General features: G+C 41.9%; 2 protein-coding genes across 4 annotated transcripts in view; one reads left to right on the top strand and one right to left on the bottom strand.

Moving 5' to 3' along the window:
- ckap5 (cytoskeleton associated protein 5) overlaps window positions 1-11,460 on the bottom strand; it is a 48,001-nt gene extending 36,541 nt beyond the window's left edge. For all 3 annotated transcript variants that reach the window (XM_056415786.1, XM_056415787.1, XM_056415788.1), the window contains exons 1-7: window positions 11,371-11,460; window positions 9,532-9,627; window positions 6,005-6,198; window positions 3,568-3,774; window positions 1,884-2,055; window positions 1,656-1,785; window positions 1,460-1,560 (exon numbers count right to left, since the gene is read on the bottom strand). In XM_056415786.1, the coding sequence (XP_056271761.1) occupies window positions 1,460-1,560; window positions 1,656-1,785; window positions 1,884-2,055; window positions 3,568-3,774; window positions 6,005-6,198; window positions 9,532-9,588 (861 nt within the window). In that variant the 5' untranslated portion in view covers window positions 9,589-9,627; window positions 11,371-11,460. The remainder of the gene's footprint in view (window positions 1-1,459; window positions 1,561-1,655; window positions 1,786-1,883; window positions 2,056-3,567; window positions 3,775-6,004; window positions 6,199-9,531; window positions 9,628-11,370) is intronic.
- A 3,141-nt stretch (window positions 11,461-14,601) lies between these two features.
- On the top strand, window positions 14,602-26,063 carry cstpp1 (centriolar satellite-associated tubulin polyglutamylase complex regulator 1). The gene is made up of 9 exons (XM_056417648.1): window positions 14,602-14,778; window positions 14,934-15,036; window positions 15,956-16,086; window positions 18,378-18,462; window positions 19,075-19,160; window positions 19,925-20,168; window positions 21,727-21,836; window positions 24,455-24,518; window positions 25,372-26,063. The coding sequence occupies exons 1-9, from the start codon at window positions 14,697-14,699 to the stop codon at window positions 25,532-25,534; spliced, it is 1,068 nt and encodes a 355-aa protein (XP_056273623.1). The 5' UTR covers window positions 14,602-14,696; the 3' UTR covers window positions 25,535-26,063.
- The last annotated feature ends 363 nt before the right edge of the window (window positions 26,064-26,426 follow it).

Below are 26,426 nucleotides of genomic sequence, written 5' to 3'. Positions count from 1 at the left end.
TGAAAAGAGGCGCACCGCAACGGAGACAATGCGACCGGCGTTGACCGCAGAGTTGAGGTCCACGAGGGGATCCTCACCACCGAGCGGCGTCCCCGTCCCCCGAGTTGAATCTCTGGGTCGACTCAGCCGACTCTCACATGTCTGACCCCCTATAGACTGATGCTCACGGTAAACACATTCGATTGGGAGCGCGCGAGGGTTTTGAGAAAGTTAGCGGAAGGATTTAACTGACAACATCCGGTTTTGCAAAGTTAGCTTAAAGAACCACGTGAAACAACATCCGTTTTTCAAAATAAGATGTCGAAAAATCATACACGAACATATAAAAGTAAACAATGAACTGATTTTGTATCTTTAGAGATCGTTTCTGAGATTTAGCTTAACATATGCTAACATTAGAACATTTTTACTGGACCAAGGAAGGGTTTATAAAAATTTGTCAGACTTGTGTATGTTAAGAAAAGTCCTGTATATAGATTTCTCCAAGAGTTCCAGGAACTGAATGATGCAGATGTGTTCCATACATATCTGAAATCCTACAATAACAATCAAACAATTGTAATGTATCAATTAGGACATTTTTCAAAGTAAAGTCCTAAATGTTTAAAGAAATCTGTAATTTCTTTAATGTTTGAGTTGCTTTATATATGTATTTCCTCATAGTCCTCATAGCAATAATGCTACACAAAAATAGAATGCTTCAATCAACACCGTGATCGGTATTATCGGTGATCGGCAGATACTGATTTCAGTGATCGGTGATCGGCACCAAAACCTGATCGGTGCATCTCTAGAAACCAACAAATGTTTTGATTGGCCACATCAAGTGCAACATGCACATGCTCAAGGTATGTTTTTTCTTAAAATATGTTTAAACTCAATACAGTAACTTCTGAAGAGTTCTCTGTTGTGAATGTTTTGCAGTTCATGAAGGCAAAAAGGCATAAGATTGTATATTGTCAAATTATTTATCAGTAATACAGTAGAAATGATGGGAAAACTTTGCAAGTCGATTAATACTGTGCGCAGGGTTTTTCCTGCATAGAGAAAATTTGGGCGAGCCGAGAAGAGTTGTTAACGGGGGGAGGGGGTGCTAGTGAGGAGTGTGCTTACTCGTGTGCGCGGATGTGTGCGCGCATCACGGCAGAGCGGCCAGCTGCTGATCACTCACTCAACATCTCGACTGTATGAACAAATGGTGCGCGCAGCGCGCCAAAAATGTTGACCCAGGAAAACCCTGTGTGCGCCCCTATATTTTCTGCTTGCGCCCCTAACATTTTAAGTTAGGGGCCACTGTGCTCCTAGTTAAAAAAGTTAGTCTGGAGCCCTGACATATATATGGCACCATTATCCTTTTCCAGTAAGAGTATAATCCTAAATGACTGAAGCTACCCCTCAGCCCTGGACTTCATGCTTTGATGGGATCTTTTCACAAAGCTTCGGCGTGAGACAGACGTACTATTTTGTCATAGAAGTCTTTGGGGATCTTGGACAGGATTTCCACGGCTTCCAGCAGTTCATAAGGATCCACCGCCGCCACCGTTTCTTCCTCATCCTCTCCTGAAAGAGAAGCAGAAAAAGAGAGAGAGACGTCACTTTACCGCCCGTCGACGGCAAACGCAAAAACCAGTGGATGCAGAACTCCTTGCGGTTACCGTCAGACTCTTCTCCCTGGGCTTGGTGCTGATCAAACTTGGCCTTCAGGTCCTGCTGCGAGCGCAGGAACCGGGTCTGTTTGGGCGGCGAGGACGGCAGCTTCACCCACTCCTCCTCCAGCTCCTTCAGCTGCCGCGTCAGAGGGCACACAAGCCTCGTTTTAGCTTCAACTTCCATTTTAAAAGCCGAACAATAAACACACATGTGGCACGCCGAGCGCGTCCCACCTGTACGGAGTTGATATTTTGCAGCGGTGGTCTCAGAGCATCTCTGATCCACTTGAAGATCTCCACAGCGAGCAGCTTGACTTCGTCCCTCACCGCCTTCTCTCTGGACTCAAACTGCTTGGACAAAACCTTCACCAAGGGCTTCAAGGTAACGATCTTAGACCCAAACTCACTGGAGAGGGGACAGACGGATATGAAGTCATGGAAGAACGATTGACAAATATCGCATCGGGTATGTTCCTTTCATATTATTTGACAATCAATGTCAAATGATACAGTTATGCTCCGTCATTCAGTCATTTAGGAATGGCTGCTAAAGCAGAAGTAGCCCCAGTAGAACCACCGCCGTATTTCACATTCATCCCTCACTCTGATGGATGGCAATCTGCTCATTTACTTTTTAATAATTTTTTGTACAAAAATTTAAATCGTGTGAAAATAATGGGTTCTTTTGGCATCATCTTGATTTTACAGTGCATCCATTCCTAGATGTGAAAGTTGTGGGATTGGTCCAAAGCAGAATCTTAGCCTTTTTACCAGTTGATTGAATAGGCAGAAACGTACACGGTGGCCGATCAGATTATGGACTGACATCATTAACTAAATCAACCTTCTAAAAATGCTACCTGGATGAATAATAATTATACAGCGATGATTGATTTTAAGCCTTGAATGTTTTTTCTTTTCACCACTTTTTACCCTCTCCCAACCATGAATCAGGGTTTTTCCTGCATAGAGAAAATTTGGGCGCGCGCCTAAGCCGTTATCCCGAGCGCCTATGACAAATCCCGAGCGCCTAAGGCAAAAAAAAGTCTGCGATGGAAAAAAAGAAAAACTGTGTTCATCATGTGCATGTCAGCTAATATGTTCTCAATAGTATGTTTCAAGTCGGCTACAGCCGAACCCTCGTTCTGTTTTGATCAATAGTAATCGAGTTCAGTGTTTCCCCTAGGTTTACAGCTTCAGGGGGGCGGGACTAGTGCCGCTAGCCATGTTGGTGCCCTGAGCTTAATTTAACACTGAGGTGAGCTCACCTGTGTGCGCGCATCACGGCCGAGCGAGGCGCGCGCCGGCATCGGAGCTCTGGCGCGCGCAAGCCGAGAAGAGTTGCTAACGGGGGGGGGGGTGCGAGTGAGTGTGGAGATTTCACCCTGTTATAATTGTAGGGGAGACACTGGAGTTGATAAGCGTGTCTTCTTGTCTGATCAATACAGAACTGTGAGGTGCGCGAATGGACCGAGCGGCCAGCTACTGATCACTCACTCAACAGCCTGACGTGGACGAATAGACGGTGCGCGCACAGCGTGCAAACAAATTTTTGGGGAGCACCGAAGACCCATTTTGACCCAGGAAAAACCCTGTGAATATCAGTGCTTTCTTGCCAAATCTACTCACAGCAGGCAGAGAATAATGAAATATATATATATATAAATAATATATATATGTAATATATATAATACATATATATATAATAAATATATATATATGTATAATATATATGTGTAATATATATAATAAATATATATATACATATATATGTATAATATATATATAAATAATAAATATATATATATAATAAATAAATAAATATATATATATATATATATATGTATATATTTAAAAATAGAGAGAGAGAGGCATGTGATCCTCTTCAGTGCATTCCCATGAACAAAGCAGCACTGACCTGAGAGCCTTCCTGAGCGTCTCGATGCAGGCCACCACTATCTTGGGGTTCTTGTTGTCCAGGCCTTTGAGCAGCTCTTCTTGAACCACCTCCGCCTTCTCGATCTCCATGTACATCAGACAGATGTCCGAGCCCAGCTCCTTGGCGCGGGCCTTCGGCTGGTTGAACACTTTGGTCACCACGCCCGACACCACCTCGCCCGCCGTCCTGGAAGCCAGCACACCGACTCATTGGTACAAATGCAACGTCAGAACACACTGGACAGCGGGGATCGAACCGCCGACCCTCTGAAAGAAGGGAGGAGCCGGCTAACAGTCGCCACACTGGACCAAACTGCCCCACGGAGGAGGGGGAGGAGATCCGAGATGGAAGCCGAGCTAGGACCCGGGGCTACTCCACTACCCAGCATGCCGCTGGCTGTCTGAGTATCAGTCACAGGAAAATACAGATGGATTGAAAGCAGCAGGTGGTTGGTGACTGTTAAGCCCACATCTCCAGAGACCTGGATCCATCGTGGTCCAGGATCAAGATCAACTTTGGGGGGGGCAGCAGGAGGTGGACTCTGTTTACTTCGTGATGCTCGCTGCTCAAACAGTCCGAGAGGATGGACAATATTTTCCTCGCGTTGAATTTTAAATGTGAATATGTCCTCGGTATTATCTGGCCAGATCATTTTTCTTTTGTTGCTGCGGTTTAAATTCATTCATGATCAAATAAAAAGGCTAATTGCTCAGGTGATTGTTTTGCTGCACCTGTAATGTAAGGATTTGAGTCGACAGCCTGAACTCAGCCCATGGCATTGAAATAGTATACCTTATATTTGCATAATAGGGAGTTTTTTAAAACAGGTCTACTGATGCCATTCAAGAAAGGCCATTTGCTCACATATTAATAATAATTAAGCAATGTTAATTCTTTTTTCCATACAAATTAATTTTTTTATTTTTTTAACCTTCCTCTTGTGTTAGGGTCGGCACCGACCCGTTTTAGGTTTTAAATGCATAAAAGAAACACATAAATTTGTTTATTTTCATCAAGGCTTTTTGACTTTGTCAGGAACCTCTATTTCGACAAAATAAAACAAAAACATTTTGTTTCACTAAATTATAAAATGCTCTGGTTGAAATTATGACCTTTGTGTTGTTAGGGTCGGTTTCGACCCTGTTATAAAAAATAAGATTATAAAGCAATAATTAGAGCCAAAACTGAAATCATAAGTGCACTGTCAGCCAACACAGTGACAGCCAGCTCCTCTCCCAATCATGTGAGCTTTAGGGGATTCTCATTTTGCATTGTTTTCTACAGAACCTACAGATTTACACAGGCAAAGCTGCGAGTGGCATCCCTGAGAAAAAGGAATACGTGTGGTCCTCGATATGACGACTGGACTGCAGGGTCACAAAATCACTTGTGACAATTTCTTTACCAGCTATGACTCAGGCCACCTGATTCTAAAAGAAAGAGGTGTGAGGTCTGCCCAAGCAGTAAGGACAGAAAGACACGCGTATTGTGCTTCAACTGCAAGAAATATCTCTGCAAAGAACACACTAAAAGTGTCACTTTTTGCCACACATGCATCTAAACACACACATACACATGCAAGTTCTTGCACACAGAGACTTTTACTCTGATTTAGTTTTGGAACTAGTAATTGATTTCTATTGGTTTGATTTGCTTGATTGGTTGTTTGTTTGTTTGATCTTGCAAATCTATATTTTGTGTTATGACTTGTTCTGCTTTGAATTTTGTGTTTATATTAAAGTTCTATTGCTGAAAAAAATAATTTGTAGCCTTTTTCTTGAAGTAAATATATATGGGTCGAAATTGACCCTAACACCATAAATGTTACTATAGTTAATAATATTAAAATTAAAATTAAAATAAAACAAATTTATTTCAGAGATGTGTTCTAATACCCCTCAGTAATAGTCAGGTAACACAACAACCCTTTATTTATTTTAATTATTCTCTTGAGGTTCATTTTACCATTTTTTAAATTGAAATATGATTTACTGACAAAGAAAAGGCCCAGAAGCCCACACCAAAAATATTTAAACCAATATTTTCATTGATAAGGAAGCCTAACAAGGTAACTAAGAGATGAGAAACAAATTGGATGATAGATCATTGTTGTTTGTGTATTTTACAGCTGATTTAAGACACGGGTCAAAACCGATCCGTTAACATAAGAGATGGTGACAGAAAGCTAACACAGGAGGAAGGTTAAATGATAAGAGTATAGATAAGGTGCTAGTAGGATACATCCTGACTATACCCGTCCTTAGTCGCCACACCAAAGGTTTAAATAGTTTTAAATTCTAACTTTCCAGAGTCTGTTACAATCTGCAGGGCTTTGGTGTCCGATACGCCTTTAAATAAATAACCTGTTAATGCATCTGCACTGCTGTATTCGACGGTGTCTCCGAATATCACTTACTTGCCAGCGACATGGGCGTTCTGGATGAACACCGTGGCCGCCTCGAGGCCTTTGAGCTGAGCCACGACGTTGGAGTCGGTGACGAACCTCTTCATCAGTCCCAGGTACTTGCCCCATTCTGGACTCTTCTCATCAGTGATCCTCTGGAACAACTTCAGAGCTTCTTCATAGCCAGACAGACGAGCTTTCCACACCTGAAGAAGTGAAAAAAAGGTGAAGGACAGAAAGAGCAAGAAGACCCTTGTTCATGTCAGAAATACAACAAACTATAGTTTGTGTGTCCATGATGACTAAATATGTTCACAGGGTTCATACACATGTCGACCAATGGATTTCCAGGACTGTTCACCCAATTTCCATGACCAAATATGTTGTGAAATCTCAGTGTGTGACATGAAAAAGTGAGATAATGTCGTATTTAAACCAAAAATCTGAATTCCAAAGCATACAGTAAGTATATACCCTTAGGTGACACAAATAAAATGTGAGACAGTAGTTTGACTAGAAGACTAAAAATGTATGTCTTTTCAGTTAAGGTGCATTCACTCGCAGCGGGAAAAACGTGCGCTGCGAGTGTGACAGCGTATGCCGGGTTTATATTTTGAGCGTCATTCTTTTAAAAGCATATTATTTCTTAAAAACTCAGCACACATATGAATAGAACACATTTTCATGACTTTTTAAAAACTTTTGGGATTTTCCCCCCTCCATGCCTGGAGACAACCATTTACAATTCCATGATTTTTCCAGGTTTTCCACCCTGTTTATCAAACATTATACACTGAAATTAAATAGCGTTTGCGGCTCTAGATACATTTTATTTGGTGGAAAAATAGGGCAAAAAGTCTCTTTGTAAAGGAAAGGTTGCTGAACCCGGCTCGAGGGCCAGCGTTTGGATATTCACTTTTCATAAACCATCACGCCGTAGTATGGTGGGGGATCCTCATGCCCGGCATACCCAGCTCACTCATGGTTATAACTGTGTAACAACAGCTTACAACACTAAACTAACTACGGCACCCATCAATTTGTGACATGAACAATTTGTAAAACTAGAATATGAAATAGATTGACAAATCAACACAAGCTAGCAGCATCTGTTAACAGCTGGGAGGGACCCCGTCACTACTGCGCATTGAACAAGAGAAACAAAGCTCTGTTCAGTGAAAATGAGTTTTGGACAAAGGTGAATTATAACATTAACATGTAATCCTGTAAAATATTGTGTTGATGAAAAAACTTCATTTAATCCAGTTGTTTGAATAATAAATAGACATTAGAGAAACTGAGGCGTTATAATACTTCTAAACAGATTATAATGTATCATTAAAACTACCATTGAGGATTTTAACCTGCTGAAAATTCACTTTGGTCCCTGCCTTGTGTATGTATTTTGTTTCCTCTGTATATTTAGTATTTAGTATTCTTATTGTGTTTTATTTTTATCTTTATTAATGCTCTAATATGCATCCGCTGCTGTCATCCTGCAATGTCCCCACTGTGGGACTAATAAAGGAATATGTAATTTGTTTTAATTTATAAAAATACAATTTATTTTATTAAAAAAACATGACCAGGGATCAATCCCAGCTCCACTCGTCCATGTTGGTGTGCAAGACCCAAACTGCTCCCACAGGTGTATGAATGCGTGTGTGAATGTTAGTTACTCCTGAGGGGAGGGGCTACGGTTCCACCTGCACATCAGTGTATGATCGGGTGAATGATGTCATGAGTGTTAAAGCGCTTTGAGTGGTCGGAAGCCTAGAAAAGCGCGATACAAGTACCGGTCCATTTACATTGTATAACTAGAAAGGGCACTCGGTAGAGCGCATACCTTCGCATATCACAAGATTGGGCATTGAATTACGAACATTTTGGCATTAGTTGCATGCCAATTGGATAAAAATTGACCGTGCTATGGTAAAAAGAAGATTTTGACCTTTTCATGACCTTGACCTTTGACCCGATCGATCCCAAAATCTAATCAAATGGTCCCCGGATAATAACCAATCATCCCACCAAATTTCATGCGATTCGGTTTAATACTTTTTGTGTTATGGGAATAACACGCATACAAATAAATAAATAAATAAATACACGGCGATCAAAACAAAACCATCCGCATTTTCAATGCGAAGGTAATTAGATTTGCTCAATGTTTTCTTTTGAGCTGATCCAATCTGGGAGATTATCCCAACCGTAGGTTTTATGCTGCGTTACACAACTAATTGGTGAACATCTACGCTTTATTAGGAATTAATCCCACTTCTCTTCGCGGCAACACCTGCCCTGTGTAGATACCGGTAACGGTGGGTTACCGCTATCTACACAGGGCAGGTGTTTATGTCTATGTGAACAGAATGTAGACAGACACAGAGGCTTTGTTTTGGACCAAGGTTCTTCTTGTGCATCTCCAGATTATCTTTCATCCCCTCCATCTCTCTGTTTATGTTCTGGAATGTGCCGTAGTGAACGAGCTATTAACAGACTGTGAAGCTACTCGTTAACTAACTATAGAATAATACAGGGTTCTTACACATTTTGACCAGTGGATTTCCAGGACTTTTCCAGGACTTTTAACCAAATGTCCACGACCAAACTGAAATCTCGGTATAAACATGAAAAATGTAGAAAATGTTGCGTATTGAGAGCGTACGCCGGCTTATATTTTGAGCGTCTTTCTTGAAAAAAATATATTAATTATTTCAAACTCGGCGTAAATGAACATGTGATTATAACAAATGTCCATGCCTTTTCCAAAACTTTGATGATTTAAGTTTTTTCCATGACTTTTCCAGGCCTGGAAATACACAATTTTAAAATTCCATGACTTTTCCAGGTTTTCCATGACCGTACGGACCCTGATAATAGAACATTAGCTAGACTGCCGTTCAGGAATGTACATTTGTAAATATTATTAAATTGTGTAACAGTGTGTGCAATGTTTTATAGTGTTAAAGATATATAGATGTGGGTTATTAATGATGTGGTACAACGTTTTAATCATGAGTGAGATGGAGACACCATGAATACGGGACGCGGTCCCTGCACCTACAGGGTTCCAGGCCGCAGCACTCTTCAGTCATCTTCAAGTCGGGGGGAATATGAAGATTAACAGTGTGCCAACAAATAGAACAGGGAGACCCTCAGAAACGATACACCCTGCCCCTTCAGTCACAGCGGTCTGGAGTTCCTGACTAGATGTGTGCATTACCGGTAGTTCAACACAAAATCTAAGACTTTAGGGGATAATAATCGAAATAAATAGACCAAGCAAGTATGTAAGAAATATTATCAGATGGAAACTGTGGACAACCTGATAAATGTATGCAATTTCAGTAAAGAATAGTTTGAGTCAGGATTAGTCACAGTAAATACCAGCTGGTGAGTCAAAATATATGGTTGAGAGATGACAAACATCTCCTGTCAAAATATAAACTTAAAGGGAAGTCGGAGAAAAGAGTGAATGGGATTGAAGTTGAGTGCAGAGAATATCATTGAGGACAAACAGTCGGTGAGTCAGTCACCTTGTGTTCACATTTCTGATCGATGGGAAGCTTCATCCACTCGCTATCGTCCCCCATGGCGGCCGCTTGGGGGTGGGCTTCCCCGAAGGTATTCAACTGGAAAACACAATAATGTTGCATTAAAATGACATTTGTTGCACTTCATCCGTTGCTGCTGGGGGGAATAAGTGAGCCCTGTAACGCATCACAATCTCAGTAGACGACTGCTTCAAAACAATCAGAAAATTGCATAACACACTGGCAATTAAAACGGGTGTGTGGAATCAACTGGCTCTGCATTTAATACACATATCCAAATCCAAGGGGGTGGAGCTTAATAATACAGATCATCCACATGTCATTTCCGTAGTTGCAAAGTCACTCACTTATGGATATGCACTCACTTGTACTTGAAAGCATTATCATGTGATGGTCTAATGCACATTCAGGAAGGGCTATAGGTTCATATTTCATATTGATCCAACCCACTCTGGTAAACAGGCCAAAGACATCATCAAAATATTGGGTCGGTCCAGACACAAATACAAGCTTTACAATTTATTGTTTAAATATTTCAAGGGCATATTGAGTATTGAGAACAATGGCTAACAATGTGCAATACAAACATTCTAGCAGCCCTCTGGGGGGTAAGGCGGAGGAATTCAATGTTTACTTTCACTTTGATACAACAGTGGAGTTCAGGAATCATTCATCACCAAACTGGTGATTAGATAACAACAACGCAACCCCAGACACACATTAGAAATTGCCACACATTACAAGACTAATTATATATATAAATAAACACACACAAACAGTAATCCCAAGGAATGATATGCAGTGTTTCGACAGGTACGAACATATATACATATGGATGTATGCACATGTATGCGCTTGTGTGTGTGTGTGTGTGTGTGTGTGTATATATATATATATACTTGTCGAAACAGTGCATATCATTACTATATATAATATATATATATATACACACACACACACACGCAGGCACACAATAATCCTAATTAACAATATGCAGTGTTTCGACAGGTACAAACGTGTATATATATATATACATAAATATATATATATATATACATACATATATATATACATACATATATATATATACATACACACACACGCGCACACTAATCCCAAATAACGCTATGCAGCGTTTGGACAGGTCCGATGCTGTGGCTGTCGGAGCGTTAGCAGTGAACCGACATACCAGAACTGAATACCATAATAAACTGGAGGAGCTTCAGCAGGATAACTACACTGTACCATCAAACGCAGCCAGTCATACTCAAATTAGATTAGCAAATGTTTGCAAATGATGGCATCACCTAGCAACCAATAATAATAACAGCATTGGTGACAACCAATAGATTATAGCTCAGTTTTTCTCAGGTCAACACATTATATATCGTTAACGTTAGCTTTCGTGCATGACTAGCTAGTCAGATGAGCGCCATTAAATAGCGAAGTTAGCAACGACTGTGACAGTCGCTATGTTAGCACGTCAACCCTCTCGTTCTTCATAACGCCTCCAGCGAAGAAACACATGCAGCTCACAATGACGTCCAGTGTGTAGCATATTTGGTATAAATGTATCAGGTGCAGCAGATGTGCATAGTGACACTGTATGGTTAGCGGACGGTTGGTAGCCGCCATTAGCATCTTGGAAACAGGGCTATAAGCTAACGTTAACCTTCCACAAGCGCCAACACAGCCAGGCCTAACAACGCAGTTGACAACGACAGCTGCTGAACACAACCACTCAGTTAGCTTTCCAGCTCATATAAATAAATAAAACACGTTTATCCAATATTAGAAAATCATAGTACATCGCTGACGTACCTGTTTAAGTACCTAGAGGACAGCAAGATGATGGCTGTTGAGTTGGATGATGGGGATAATGGTATCACTAGAGCGAAGTGAAGCTCGTCGAGCTTTATTCAAGCTTTTTCAGTGACGCCCAGAAGACAAATCCACATCCGGTTCTAAATAACAACGATCTAGACTACGTCATGTATTGCTCAATTCAAAGTATCTAATTATTGAACATGTATTGCATCGTATTAAACTTCTTAAATAAATAAACATTGTGGAGAAATAGTTTCATTTGAATATATCATTCTGTGTAACTAAGACATGTTGCGCTCTTATTTTAAATTCCAAATGAACACCAACTTCCGGTCCAGTCCCTGCTGCGTTGGTCGAACTTGTTGGAGCGTTTAAAACGCCTTCACTGGCGGAGAAACAGAAGAGGGGCGGAGACAAGGACAACACCCTGACAGACTCACATCAGATGTCTCTTCTATTTAATCCTTAATCTATCTTTTGTATAATGTCTCACTACACGAAGAATACAATACAGAATAGGGCATCCCCTGTACACCCCACATCATGCAGGATCCCCTTTTTACACTTTTACATTTGAGTCATTAGCGGCTTCCTCATACGTCACTGGACAACGCCATTGATTGGTTGCATTTGAATTACGGCTCAACCCCCAAGGTTTCACATTCCTTTCCTGATTGGACCAGCCAACGACTTTATCCCTAGCAGAGATTTGATTGGCGGCTATGAAGTTTAGATATCGTGAAAGAACACAGACTAATTTACGTTGGTGGTGATTGAACTCATGTTGAACCGGCTACCGGCAACCCTGCTAAACAAGTTTACTACAAGGAGAAGTGCTGCAACACTTGATATATATGAATGTGTATCTAAAATATTTATACTTATGTGTGTGTATATATGTATGTATGTTTATGTATGTATGAATATATATACATATACTGTGTATATGAATGTATATATACATATATACTCATATGTATGTATATATGTAGTTTTGTGTGTACATATACATGTGTATATATATATCGATATGTGTATATTTATGTTTGTACATATGTTTATATATCTGAATGTATACAGGACTGTCTCAGAAAATTAGAATATTGTGATGAAGTTCTTTATTTTCTGCAATGCAATTAAAAAAACAAAAATGTCATGCATTCTGGATTCATTACAAATCAACTGAAATATTGCAAGCCTTTTATTCTTTTAATATTGCTGATTATGGCTTACAGCTTAAGAAAACTCAAATATCCTATCTCTAAATATTAGAATATCATGAAAAAGTATACTAGTAGGGTATTAAACAAATCACTTGAATTGTCTAATTAACTCGAAACACCTGCAAGGGTTTCCTGAGCCTTGACAAACACTCAGCTGTTATAAATCTTTTTTTTTACTTGGTCTGAGGAAATATTAAAATTTTATGAGATAGGATTTTAGAGTTTTCTTAAGCTGTAAGCCATAATCAGCAATATTAAAAGAATAAAAGGCTTGCAATATTTCAGTTGATTTGTAATGAATCCAGAATGCATGACATTTTTGTTTTTTTAATTGCATTACAGAAAATAAAGAACTTTATCACAATATTCTAATTTTCTGAGACAGTCCTGTATGTATATATATATATATGCATATCCTCTGTGGTGAATATATATATATATATATATATATATAGAGAGAGAGAGAGAGAGAGAGAGAGAGAGAGAGAAATATATTATATTTTTATATATATATATATATATATTTTAAAGTAACGATACAATGAGTATCCTGGTTTTTACATCAAATAGTATGGTAAATATTACATTTCATGTCATTTAGCTGACGCTTTTATCCAAAGTGCCTTAAAATAAGTTTTGATGATGGGGGCAAGATACTAACACAATACAATACAATAACAATTCTGACAACAATATTTGCCCTTAAAATGTCCAGGGTGCCACATATGTAAATATGTTCTTATGTGTGTGCATATATATGTATTTATGAATGTATATATATATATGAATGTATATATAAATATATATCCTTATATGTGTGTGTATATATGTATGTATGAATGTATAAGAAAGTCACAACATTTTGCAATCACATGGTGTATTAATTAACTTATTTTAATCTTCTGAAATCCAGAAACAACACAACAAGTCTACATTTTGAGTACAAGGGACATTTGGATGTATAACAGTTGTTTCTTTCTTTTTTCCGCAACTTTGTATATCGCTGCAACGAGGCAATTTAACTCTTCTACGAACCCCGGCCACAGAAAGTGACGTGCATAATTCAAATTATCGTAACTCCTCAAATCTTTGTGCTATCAAAGTAATTCCAACAGAATGCTGCGGAAAAAAACAGTGGCAATATTGCCTCTGGGGGAGCGGTGGAAGCAGAGAAGCACTCCCATGATGTGTGAGGAGTGTAAGGTGGGTTCTGTCTCCAGCTGGAAAGGAACTGCTTCAGGGAGCTGAAGAAATCTCAAAAACATCTGCGCATGGACAAATATAACAACCTATAACACGAACACTGAAAGCTCCAGGCAATGTTTGAGAAGATGTCAAATAGGTTTAATTTATTTTTGTATTCATTTATAATTGTTTGTGAAGAGAATTTTTTGGAAAATTCAAATATGTTTCAAATACTTGCCAGATTTAGAAAGTAAAATCTCCCCTGGAAAAAGAGGGTGCACACACCGCGTGTCTCATAGCAGCAGCCGTTCCACGGTCATCCTTTTTATTTAAGGTAAACTACAGTCGTGTCGTGATGATGATGATGAGGAGGAGGAGGAGGAGGAGGAAGAGGAGGAATTTGCGACAATCTCGCCGTGAGCCTCCTTTCAAAAATGGTTGAATGGATTTCCAGCACCATAAATCCCCTCACAGTAGCTTTACTGATTCTCTCTGGTTTTTTTTATGTCAGCGTCAATCGGGCTGACTCTTCATCCAGATGCTGTGACGTCATTGACTGCAAAGGTGAAGCAATTAAATCAGTCAAACAGATCACTAATATTGGTGCTTTAACAGCGCTACAAATAAATTACAAAACGGTGATAGACAATAGAGCTAAACATAAAATAATAATAATCACTATTTATATTATTAGTAGTATCATTATGATGTTGAAATAGCAGAGGGAACCTTCGTGTGCTATGTTGTTCGGGGGCATTTAATTATTGTAACTCACAACATCCCGCCGTTGCCATGGAAGCCCCCAGCCCACCATATTTAGAACACATCCATGTTGAGGGCGGTCGCAATGCTAATGCTACCGATAGCACATGTATTTAACTGTGCACACGGCTCGCTCCACTCAGCTCGTTCATGTTTAATTCCGCGTGCTCTCCTGAGAGGATGACCAGAAGGAACCGGTTCAACTCCACCGTCCCAGACGACGAGTACCTCGGTAGGTCACGTGCTCGCTCTGCAGCGCTAACGCCTTCGCCATCAACTAGCCGGTGTTACGGTTTGACAGGCGACCCTTTTAACTGGTGACTTCATAACACCGGTACACCAGTCGTCGTTGTCAAGTGTATGATTGTGTGTCTGTTTCCGCCACAGCCGACAGTCACGTGTCGTTCTACCTGAGCGACGCAGTGACGCAGCTGCTGGAGCATAAAGAGGAGTACAGCCAGTTTGGTGTGGTCCGCTACTTTGCTGAATAGTACGTCACACTCAACACACAGCTAGAGTAATAAAGACATTTAAAATGACAAATCTCCTCAAAGATACCGCCAGGCAGGAGGCATCAGACACAGCCAGGTCCAATGGACCCCATGAGACGTGAAGTCACAAACACTCCGGGGAGGAAGCAGAGTTAATCATGTGTGATGAAGAGGAGAGAGGTGCTCAGTGTATCCTAAGCGTCCCCCTCAGCCTCTCAGCCTCTAGCAGCATCTCTAGGTCTGGACCAGGTGAACCTGGTTCAGCCCTAACTATAACACTATAGAGGAAAGTCTTCAGTCTACTCCTGTATGCTTTGGGAGGGTAATACAAAGTGTTTGAAATGGCAATATCCTCAAAGATAATTTTAGAAAAGTACAAAATATAAGGTAACTAGATTTTTTAAGTATACAGTATAATCACAGATAATGTATATTCTAACATTGCTATTATATGAGGATGTGTTTCATTAATTCAATTCAGTTTATTTGGTAGAGCCCAATATCACAAATTTGCCTCAGTGGGCTTTACAATCTGTACACTTACAACATCCCTGACCTTTGACCTCACATCGGATCAGGAACAACTCCAAATAAATATAAAACGTTCACAGGGGGAAAAGTGAAGAACCCTTCATGAGAGCAACAGAGGAGGATCCCTCTCCAGGATGGACAGAGAAATAGATGTCATGTGACCAGATGAACAGAGTTACAGAAACATTAAGTGAATATGACAAATGTATGAATAATCAGTCGTAGGCATGGACCACGATCCAGACCTCCACAATCCATGAAATGGAAGGAGGTAGAGAGGAGGAGGGGGGGAGGGGGTATTTCTATCAAACTGATTACATGAAGTTTGAGATGTAGTTCTTCTTTTTTTTATTTTATGAATCCCTGTGTGTGTGTGTGCGTGTGTAGTTTCAGCAGTGTGAAGAACAGTAACCACGTGCTCTTCAGAGAGTATAACTACATCCGGGCCACGCCCCACAACAGAGCCTCCTTCATCCGAGTCTTCTGGAGATGCTACAGACAGATCGGCAAGAGCGGAGGTCAGTGGGAGCCACGGGGAATCCAAACAGGAAGCTCGGTCTGCTTTGATTAGCGTTATTGGCATGGTTATCAAACAGTTGCCCCATTTCTCTATCTATACGGTTTTGTTTATGTTATTCCTAGGGCTGTGAAACGATTACAAATTTTAATCGGGTTAATCACAGGTTTTTGTGGATTAATCATGATTAATCACATATTACCGATATTCTCGGTATATTTTGTGAGAACATAGAGATTTATGACAAAAGACGGATATATACAGACTGGTTTTAAGGATCGTACAAGGGTTATTGGCACGGTGACAATTTTCTCTTGTGAAAGTTTTGGAGGGGATTCCCCTCATGACCTCAAAGTCTTATATTTAGGTAAATATAATATATTAAATATAAAGCAGTAGGGTTATATCTGAGAGACAATTGGGAGGTCAAGGGTCAGTCTGCAGAGTATGCGTGTGTGTGCATGTGTAAATGTGTGTGTGTGGGTGTGTGTGTGAGTGTGTGTCTCTGCCTGTGTGTATGTATGTGAGTGTCTGTATGTGTGTCTGAGTGTGTGTCTGTCATTCTGTGTGTGTGTGTGTGTGTGTGAGTGTGTAAGAGTGTGTGTGTGCGTGTGTAAGAGTGTGTGCGTATGAGAGTGTGTGTCTGTGTGTGAGTATGTGTGTGTCTCTGCCTGTGTGTGTGTACGTATATGAGTGTCTATGTGTTTCTGTCAGTGTGTGTGTGTGTGTGAAACGATGTATTAGTTTGCATGCATATCAGCGGAAGTTGAAGGGTAAATCATGTTTTATTAACAATTCCCAAATTATTTCCCAGATTTTTCCGGGTACCTGCTCTTTTTGTTTGATGAAAAGTAAATACGCCTGTAAATAACGCCATGAAGGGTTTATTGTTTTGAGTTGTTTGACTGTTTGGAATTTTACTTATTGATTTTGATGTATGTATGCCTTTTATATTGTATTGTTTGAATAAATATAGACGTTTTATACTACTTCCGCTTAACAGATAAATCGGACTTTTATTTTGAAAGGTTAAAAGGAAACACACTTTTTTTAGGTTAAAATGCGAACTTTATGGTATAGATTACGGACAGATGCGCATTTTATAACAAGTTTAATAGTTGATTTGACCCGTATGGGACTAACTCTGTTAAGGTGGTGATGAGGTGGTGATAGTGTACGAGTTTTAATTAATGTATTGTCACCTAAAAAAAGAAAATAAAGGAGAGTAACCAGCAGTAAGTCTTCACGCCAATTCATATGATCCGTTACAACGCTTATTGCTGTCAGAATACGCAGGCGAAACAACATATATAACATAATAATAAATAAGGCTAGAGGACGCTTTTTACAATTCATAACAGCATTGTAGAAAAGAGAGATAACAAACGGCAAAGATACGTTGATCAGAGACGTATTTGTAATTATAATACGTCAAATGCAAACGTATTCTGGAGAGAAATACGTTTCAGTCAAACGTAATTTGGAGAGAAATACGTTTCAGTCAAACGTAACTGCAAATTGTATTTTAGGTCTGGGGGAACGTAATTTTTGTGAGACAGGGTTGTCCTCTGGCAGCTGCTGAGGCAAACTGACTGTGGGTTTTCTTCATGAACTGGGCCGTGATGAAAGGGACGGCGGGGACACCGCTGCAAAACTGAAACCTCACCGACACGGACAGGTGGACAGATTGACAAGTGACTTTTTTTTTGCTCAGTCCCGATGCGCGCGCACGGAGCTCTGTGGCGCGCGAGACGGAGATCGATAAGTGTTAACGCAACGCGAAGAGACAGAAATGACATGCTGCTGTGGAGATACGATCAACAACAGACGTTTAGTTTAATAAAAGAACAAAGACGTGTCAGGGGGCGGGCCAATCTTTTTAATGTCATGCGATCTACCGACACTACGCCGCGATCGACTGGCAGGTCGCGATCGACGTGTTGAGACCCTGATCTACAGGAAGTAAAAGTCGTAACAAGGTTTCCGGAGGTGAACCTGCGGAAGGATCATTACCGATGAACAGACCGTCTGCATGAGAGCGGACAGAGTTCAGATTGAAGTGGTGTATTGGAAGCTTATTTTGCAAGTGACTTTTTTTTCGTCCCGACGACCAACAACAGACGGATTGGAAGCTCATTCTGCGCATGCGTTAAATGCGTTAAAAAAAAAAAACTAGTTAAACCTGAAATTGAATTAACTGAGTTAACGCGTTATTTTTCACAGCACTAGTTATTCCGTAACAAAGTCTAAGTTATTACAGACTGTCGTCTATTGTGTGACTAATGAGTCCAGACCTGCTGTCCATGCTGGAGTACCGGTCGCTGCTGCAGCTATTGTGTCCAGACTTCCCTCTGGAGATGGTGCAGAGTGCAGCCAGGTCAGTACACACACACACACACACACACACACACACACACACACACACACACACACTCAAAGATGTATTTCCAATTAGTAGGAGGTACATGCCGTAGAGCTAATAGGATGGCCAATCATACTATTACATTACAGTGTAGTCGTCATTATGTAGGTCAACTAAACACAAATATAAATACAATACTTCAGAATCAGTTTAATTAAAAGATATTTTTTGATTCACACAAAAGGCTTATATATTTGGTGAAATGCTGATTGACGGCATGATTTTTTAATTTTTTTACACAGGTGTGCCTTGGGCCGGTCACAAATATTCAGTTTAATCTTAATAAAACCTTTATTATTATTATTATTATTTATTATTACTATTATTATTACTATGTGAATTTATTTCAAAAGTGTATATATGTGTTCTCGTGTATACTGCACATGGTGTAATATACTACACAACGGCTCTAACAGGAAGATATGACGCAATCAGTCATCGTCTTCGGAGCCTTTTTTTCTCTGTGAAATGTATTTTTGAATTTTATTATTTCTGCGCGTCCTGTTACTTTCCACCGGTTCACCGCTGACCGGGATGAACTTGTCGTCTCCTCTTCTTCTCTTGTAGAATTGTCCTGGTGGATGACGCCGTGGACTGTCTGATGTCCTTTTCTGATTTCCTTCACGCCCTCCAGCTGCAGTTCTACTACCCGGGTACAGCAGCGGCTCCTGTTTCACTTACACTAACATGGCAGTGTAATTTTTTTTAAACGACATATTTAGCCTTTTTTACTGAAACACTTTGAATGGAACATGGTTCACATTAATTTGACCATGTCCCCTGATGATTTTAGGCTCTTCTATTTCTTCCCATTGTATTCTCATGTCATCATTTATGATACTGACTTGGTGTTGAAGCCACCGCATCTTAAAGTGAACTCATTCATATCCGGGAAAACCCTTAACCCTTTCATTATGCAGGGTGGGAGGAAAGGGATGGGGGGGGGCTTACCCCCCTAGTAAGCTCAGCTTTTGGAACTCAGTATTTCTATAAAAAAATTAAAAAAACAGCCATGACCAAAACAATCTATTTTGATTTGATAGAGTAAAAAAAATAGGTTTGATGTTTTAATGAATGTATCTGTTTACATTCTTACTCGCTATAATCTAACTCAAAAGGTTTGACTTTGAGGCTGTACAGTTACACATGCCTCATATTTTCCTTATGGATTGATTATTTCGTCGACTACGGGGTTAAACTGTCTGACGAAGAGAAACACTCTTCCTCAATGGAAGGATTTCTATGTTCAAATATTTGATATAGAGATAATAAATGATCTATTTAGTATGTCAGGAAGAGTCTAATCGGAAGTGGGCCGTATGAAGTTATATAAAAGGTCAACGTGATGTTGAATCTAGGAGGAGATGCGATGCTCACGGTCCAGCATGTCTCTGTGTGTGTGTGAGTGTGTGTGCAGAGTTCCTGGACAGCGTGTTGGTGATCTACCAGGACCTGCTGGCGGGGAAGAGTCCCAACACCGTCATCGTGCCCACGTCCACCTCCGTCGAGCGGCTCCCCCCTGTGGCCGCGGAGGAGAACGACAAGGAGGAGGAGGAGGAGGAGCAGCAGCAGGAGGAGGAGGAGGAGGAGGAGGAGGACGGAGTGGAGCCGTCCACTCTGGCTCAGTGTATCGATGCCCTGTGTGACCGCTTCAAACGCAGGTGAGACACACACACACACACACTACAGTCCTCATCCACTTATAGTAATGATACATTTTATTTATATCGTGCTTTTCAAAATTCTGGAAGACACTTTACAAACATTAATTCATGAATCCTCAGAAAGAGGTGCAGACTAAACACACCGAGTACACATCAGACCTTTGAACTGGTTCTGATTTGAGACGTGAAGAGAGGAATGAGTTGAGGCCATGTGGGATGGACAGGAGGTTGTCCTCCTCTCTTCTGTCCTATGTCCTCCTGTCCTGTGACCTCCTGTCCTATATCTTATCCTGTGTCCTCTTCTCTTCTCTCCTCCTATCCTGTGTCCTCTTCTCTTCTCTCCTCCTATCCCGTTTCCTCCTCTCTTCTCTCCTCCTATCCTGTGTCCTCTTCTCTTCTCTCCTCCTATCCTGTGTCCTCTTCTCTTCTCTCCTCCTATCCTGTGTCCTCTTCTCTTCTCTCCTCCTATCCCGTTTCCTCCTCTCTTCTCTCCTCCTATCCTGTGTCCTCTTCTCTTCTCTCCTCCTATCCTGTGTCCTCCTCTTCTCTCCTCCTATCCTGTGTCCTCTTCTCTTCTCTCCTCCTATCCCGTTTCCTCCTCTCTTCTCTCCTCCTATCCTGTGTCCTCCTCTTCTCTCCTCCTATCCTGTGTCCTCCTCTTCTCTCCTCCTATCCTGTGTCCTCTTCTCTTCTCTCCTCCTATCCCGTGTCCTCCTCTCTTCTCTCCTCCTATCCCGTTTCCTCTTCTCTTCTCTCCTCCTATCCTGTGTCCTCCTCTTCTCTCCTCCTATCCTGTGTCCTCTTCTCTTCTCTCCTCCTATCCCGTGTCCTCCTCTCTTCTCTCCTCCTATCCCGTGTCCTCCTCTCTTCTCTCCTCCTATCCTGTGTCCTCCTCTTCTCTCCTCCTATCCTGTGTCCTCCTCTCTTCTCTCCTCCTATCCTTCTGTCCTCCTATCCCGTGTCCTCCTCTCTTCTCTCCTCCTGTCCTGTCCTCCTATCCTGTGTCCTCCTGTCTTCTGTCCTCTGTCCTTCCTCGACAACTGCAACAGTGAAGATGAGTGTGCGGTTGGAATAACAGAGTGTAATACGCTTCAGTTTGACCTTCAGACTGAAGGTCGGCCGGTTGCCCTCAACACAGGCAGGCGGGACAAGAGACGGACCTTAATGTCCTCATATTTACACCACGATCAGATAACATGATTATAACGTAACGTGTCGATGATGCCGTGACCACGCATGTCGTGAAACTGAGTGAATAATAATAATACTGTCCACGAGCTCCACATTTAGTTTTGGATAGAAATATACAATCCTTTTAAAATAAATGTATTTGTGGTATTTTTTATATCTGTCCGTGCGTCTGATGTATATTTGTGAATTGGATTAGTTTCACGTGTGTTTACATTCACACAGAAAGCTAACTATTTATATGTGCATTGAAACATATTTATTTATGGCGAGAGTCATTTCTTTATAAATCAAGGGATACATTTGTGAATGTTTGTGTGAGCATTGGTTAATATTAACAGTGAGCGTGTGTTGCCCCCATGGGAAGTCATCCTCCCAGGTCCTGCATGAGGGAGGTACTCGGCCAGACCAACAAAGTCTCTTACTACAGCTTCCTCATGAGCCTGGCGAAACACGAGGCCGTCAACCAAACTATCGGTAGGTTCAAATCAATCACTTTATTTTGTATAGCCCAATATCACCAACTACAAATTAGCTTCAGAGGGTTTTACAGCCGGTACACAGCCAGGTCCAACGAGGTGGAGTCACTAAGACTCTGGGGGGAAGCAGTTAGTAACATGTGATGGAGAGATGTACATTCATCCATAAGGAGAGAGAGAAGAGGAGAGAGGTGCTCAGTGTATCCTAAGCGTCCATAAGGAGAGAGGAGAGGAGAGAGGAGCTCAGTGTATCCTAAGCGTCCATAAGGAGAGAGGAGCTCAGTGTATCCTAAGCGTCCATAAGGAGAGAGGAGAGGAGAGAGGTGCTCAGTGTATCCTAAACGTCCATAAGGAGAGAGGAGAGGAGAGAGGAGCTCAGTGTATCCTAAACGTCCATAAGGAGAGAGGAGAGAGGTGCTCAGTGTATCCTAAACGTCCATAAGGAGAGAGGAGAGAGGTGCTCAGTGTATCCTAAACGTCCATAAGGAGAGAGGAGAGGAGAGAGGTGCTCAGTGTATCCTAAGCGTCCATAAGGAGAGAGGAGAGGAGAGGTGCTCAGTGTATCCTAAGCGTCCATAAGGAGAGAGAGAGAGAGGTGCTCAGTGTATCCTAAGCGTCCATAAGGAGAGAGAGAGGAGAGAGGGCTCAGTGTATCCTAAGCGTCCATAAGGAGAGAGGAGAGGAGAGAGGTGCTCAGTGTATCCTAAGCGTCCATAAGGAGAGAGGAGAGGAGAGAGGTGCTCAGTGTATCCTAAGCGTCCATAAGGAGAGAGGAGAGAGAGGTGCTCAGTGTATCCTAAGCGTCCATAAGGAGAGAGGAGAGGAGAGGTGCTCAGTGTATCCTAAGCGTCCATAAGGAGAGAGGAGAGGAGAGGTGCTCAGTGTATCCTAAACGTCCATAAGGAGAGAGAGGAGAGGAGAGAGGAGCTCAGTGTATCCTAAACGTCCATAAGAGGAGAGGAGAGAGGTGCTCAGTGTATCCTAAGCGTCCATAAGGAGAGAGGAGAGGAGAGAGGTGCTCAGTGTATTCTAAACGTCCATAAGGAGAGAGGAGAGGAGAGAGGAGCTCAGTGTATCCTAAGCGTCCATAAGGAGAGAGGAGCTCAGTGTATCCTAAGCGTCCAAAAGGAGAGAGGAGAGGAGAGGTGCTCAGTGTATCCTAAGCGTCCAAAAGGAGAGAGGAGAGGAGAGAGGAGCTCAGTGTATCCTAAGCGTCCATAAGGAGAGAGGAGAGGAGAGGAGCTCAGTGTATCCTAAGCGTCCATAAGGAGAGAGGAGAGGAGAGAGGAGCTCAGTGTATCCTAAGCGTCCATAAGGAGAGGAGAGAGGAGAGGAGCTCAGTGTATCCTAAGCGTCCATAAGGAGAGAGGAGAGAGAGGTGCTCAGTGTATCCTAAGCGTCCATAAGGAGAGAGGAGAGGGGAGGAGAGAGGAGCTCAGTGTATCCTAAACGTCCATAAGGAGAGGAGAGGAGAGAGGAGCTCAGTGTATCCTAAGCTTCCATAAGGAGAGAGAGGAGGAGAGGTGCTCAGTGTATCCTAAGCGTCCATAAGGAGAGAGGGGAGGAGAGGAGCTCAGTGTATCCTAAACGTCCATAAGGAGAGAGGAGAGGAGTGGTGCTCAGTGTATCCTAAGCGTCCATAAGGAGAGAGGAGAGGGGAGGAGAGAGGAGCTCAGTGTATCCTAAACGTCCATAAGGAGAGGAGAGGAGAGAGGTGCTCAGTGTATCCTAAGCGTCCATAAGGACAGAGGAGAGGAGAGAGGAGCTCAGTGTATCCTAAGCGTCCATAAGGAGAGAGGAGAGGAGAGAGGTGCTCAGTGTATCCTAAGCGTCCATAAGGAGAGAGGAGAGAGAGGAGCTCAGTGTATCCTAAGCGTCCATAAGGAGAGAGGAGAGGAGAGAGGTGCTCAGTGTATCCTAAGCGTCCATAAGGAGAGAGGAGAGGAGAGAGGTGCTCAGTGTATCCTAAGCGTCCCCCTCAGCCTCTCAGCCTATAGCAGCATCTCTAGGTCTGGACCAGGTGAACCTGACTCCGCCCCTAGAGATGCTGCTCCAGGTTTAACATTACACAGTAGAAGTATTACCACTGCTACATTTACTCAGACGGTGAGCCCAAAGATAATCTTTTAAAAGTTCGAGTCTATGAATCTGAATCATTTAAAATGAGCGCCGTGTATTTGGGGTCGTTCAGTTCTTTGCCGTCAACAATATTAATGCACTGTTCAAAATATCCACTTGTTTAACATAAAAATAGGTGACTGTGTGTCAGTGGGTAGCAGGTCCGTCTTTCATCAGGGGGTTGGCGGTTCAATCCCCGCCCTAGTCCATGTGTCCTTGAGCAACACCCATAACCCTGGTGTTCTCCCTGTAGCTGTGTCTACGGCGTACGGATGGAACACTGGATAAAAGCGTCAGCTAAATGACATGTAATGTAAAATATGAGTAACCACTGTCATTTTATGAATTCAAAGTTAAATGAATAGAACGTAATAGTGTATTAGTCCATTAGACCACTGATCTAGAATCTAGAGAGAGTCGTTGGATCTCGTACACATTCAGGGAGACGGTGCTTTAAAAAGTCGCGCGTTCTCTTTCATCCCTCTTTTTTCCCCGCAGGGGCCTTACCCAGCATGGCGGAGTTCCTCATCGACCCCGAGATGGACCAGGAGCTGGACAAACTGTGAGCGCACAGGACGGCTGAGTCATAGTACACACACACACACACACACACGCCGCCACAGTTCAGCTCCCATTCTGTCCCGTCACTCACCTGTCGGCCACGCCCCGCTCGCCCATCGCTCTCACCTGTCCACTCTGTTGCCCCTCGCTCTCCTCTGACTCCGCCCCCCCCCCCCCCCCCGTTGACCACCATAGTCCTCTGTAACCGGGCCCCCGAGGTTCTGGTGTGTTCTGCATGAATAAATTCTTGCTCTTCCGCTCACGATACCGTCTCCGCCGTGTTGCATTCCGGTCCTCCCTCCAGCCGCTACAACATTTCATTTATTTGAACAGCTTTTCTTTCCTTTTGTTCCCTGTTTTTGTCATGGTATTGTCCTCATGTCCCGTGTCTGTCCTCTTACTTCCTGTCCTCTTGGAGGTACCTGTTCTTCTGCCATCATCCCAGGGTTCGTACGGTTATGGGAAACCTGGAAAAATCATGGAATAAAAGAAAATTATTTCCAGGCCTGGAAAAGTTATTGAAAAAAAATGAAAACCCCAAAGTTTTGGACAATGTGTTTATCTTCATATGTTCGTCCACGCTGAGTTGGAAAGCAGGCACATTTTGAGTGACATTTATATAGAAATATTTATTCTTTTTAATCAAATTATTGTCTCTCTCTCTCATTTGTTATTTAAGGTAATACTGTATGCTTTGGAATTCTCATTGTTAGTTTTAAATACTACATTTTCTCACTTTATGGTCATGTACATGTGGTTTAAAGGCCTGTAAACCCATTGGTCAACATGTGTACGAACCCTGTCATCCTTCCTTCTCTTAATATCTCGTTCCTCCTCCGGGTGCCGATCATCAGAATTGCCCAGATCTCAGTGAGTCCCAGCAGCAGCGGCAGTGCGGTGGGGGGGCTGAAGGAGGTGCAGAGGAGGGCGTCGCCCAGGAGGAACGTGCACCACAGGAGGAAGATGGAGGTGGAAAGCGACGGTTCCACGGAAGAGACAGACTCCTCTGAAAACTGAGTGCGACGTGTCACCTTCCGTCTTAAGTCGCGATGAGTCGTATAACTAAAAGGTGGTTATCAACGGTATCACTCCAGTGTGTACTCCATTTCAAAGTATTTACAATTCAACCTGTATTTCACTAAAAGTATTTCACTAAAAGTGAAAATAAGAAAGTACGTATGAGGTTAGCTGCTCCATATCATGCGAAACAAAGCAGGTCTCATTGCTGGTTTTACAGAGTGACTCCAATAAGAGAGGAACCCGTTGCCTTGGGAGTACAATGACTGACTGATGATTGATATTTGATCAAAAAGCTACAGTTGTTTGAAACCCTACTGTAGTGACCCTGTTGCCTATCAAAATAAAGGACAAAATGGTTGCTTGGAGGTTTAGTTTCCCCGCGTGCAATAAACAGATGAAATGTCCAGTTTGCAATGAGAAAAGTTATTTATTCATAAAGTTGTACGGCTTCCAACACAAACCCAAATGTACATTTCTTGTCCAAACCCATGTGTCTGTTCCCAACAAATTAAAGAAATCAAAACACGATAGTCGTTTCTCAATTCCAAGTACACCGAGTACAGACTTGTGTTCTTTTGGAGTCTGGTCTTGGGAGTCCAGACTCCGAAGGACGGGAGGACGGTCTTTCTGCAATTGGAACAGCAGCTTTCTTGATGACGTCACCACACCAGCTGTTCTTGCTCATGAGTTTACTCCAATTATTCACAAGAAATTATTTTATACAGTCAAACAAAATATGACAACCCTGCTTTTTTCATTATCCTTTAAATATAATAATTTTATTTTGAATTGAGTGATATATATATTATATATACACACAGTAGACACACAGAGTAGATACAGAACAGAGCCTTACACTACAATTCAAATAGAGATTTTCTAAAAAATC

The sequence above is a fragment of the Pseudoliparis swirei genome, chromosome 6 (assembly GCF_029220125.1).
Source record: "Pseudoliparis swirei isolate HS2019 ecotype Mariana Trench chromosome 6, NWPU_hadal_v1, whole genome shotgun sequence".
NCBI lineage: Eukaryota > Metazoa > Chordata > Actinopteri > Perciformes > Liparidae > Pseudoliparis > Pseudoliparis swirei.
The sequence above is the reverse complement of the archived record's forward strand: the minus strand, read 5'-3'. Positions and strand labels throughout refer to the sequence as shown.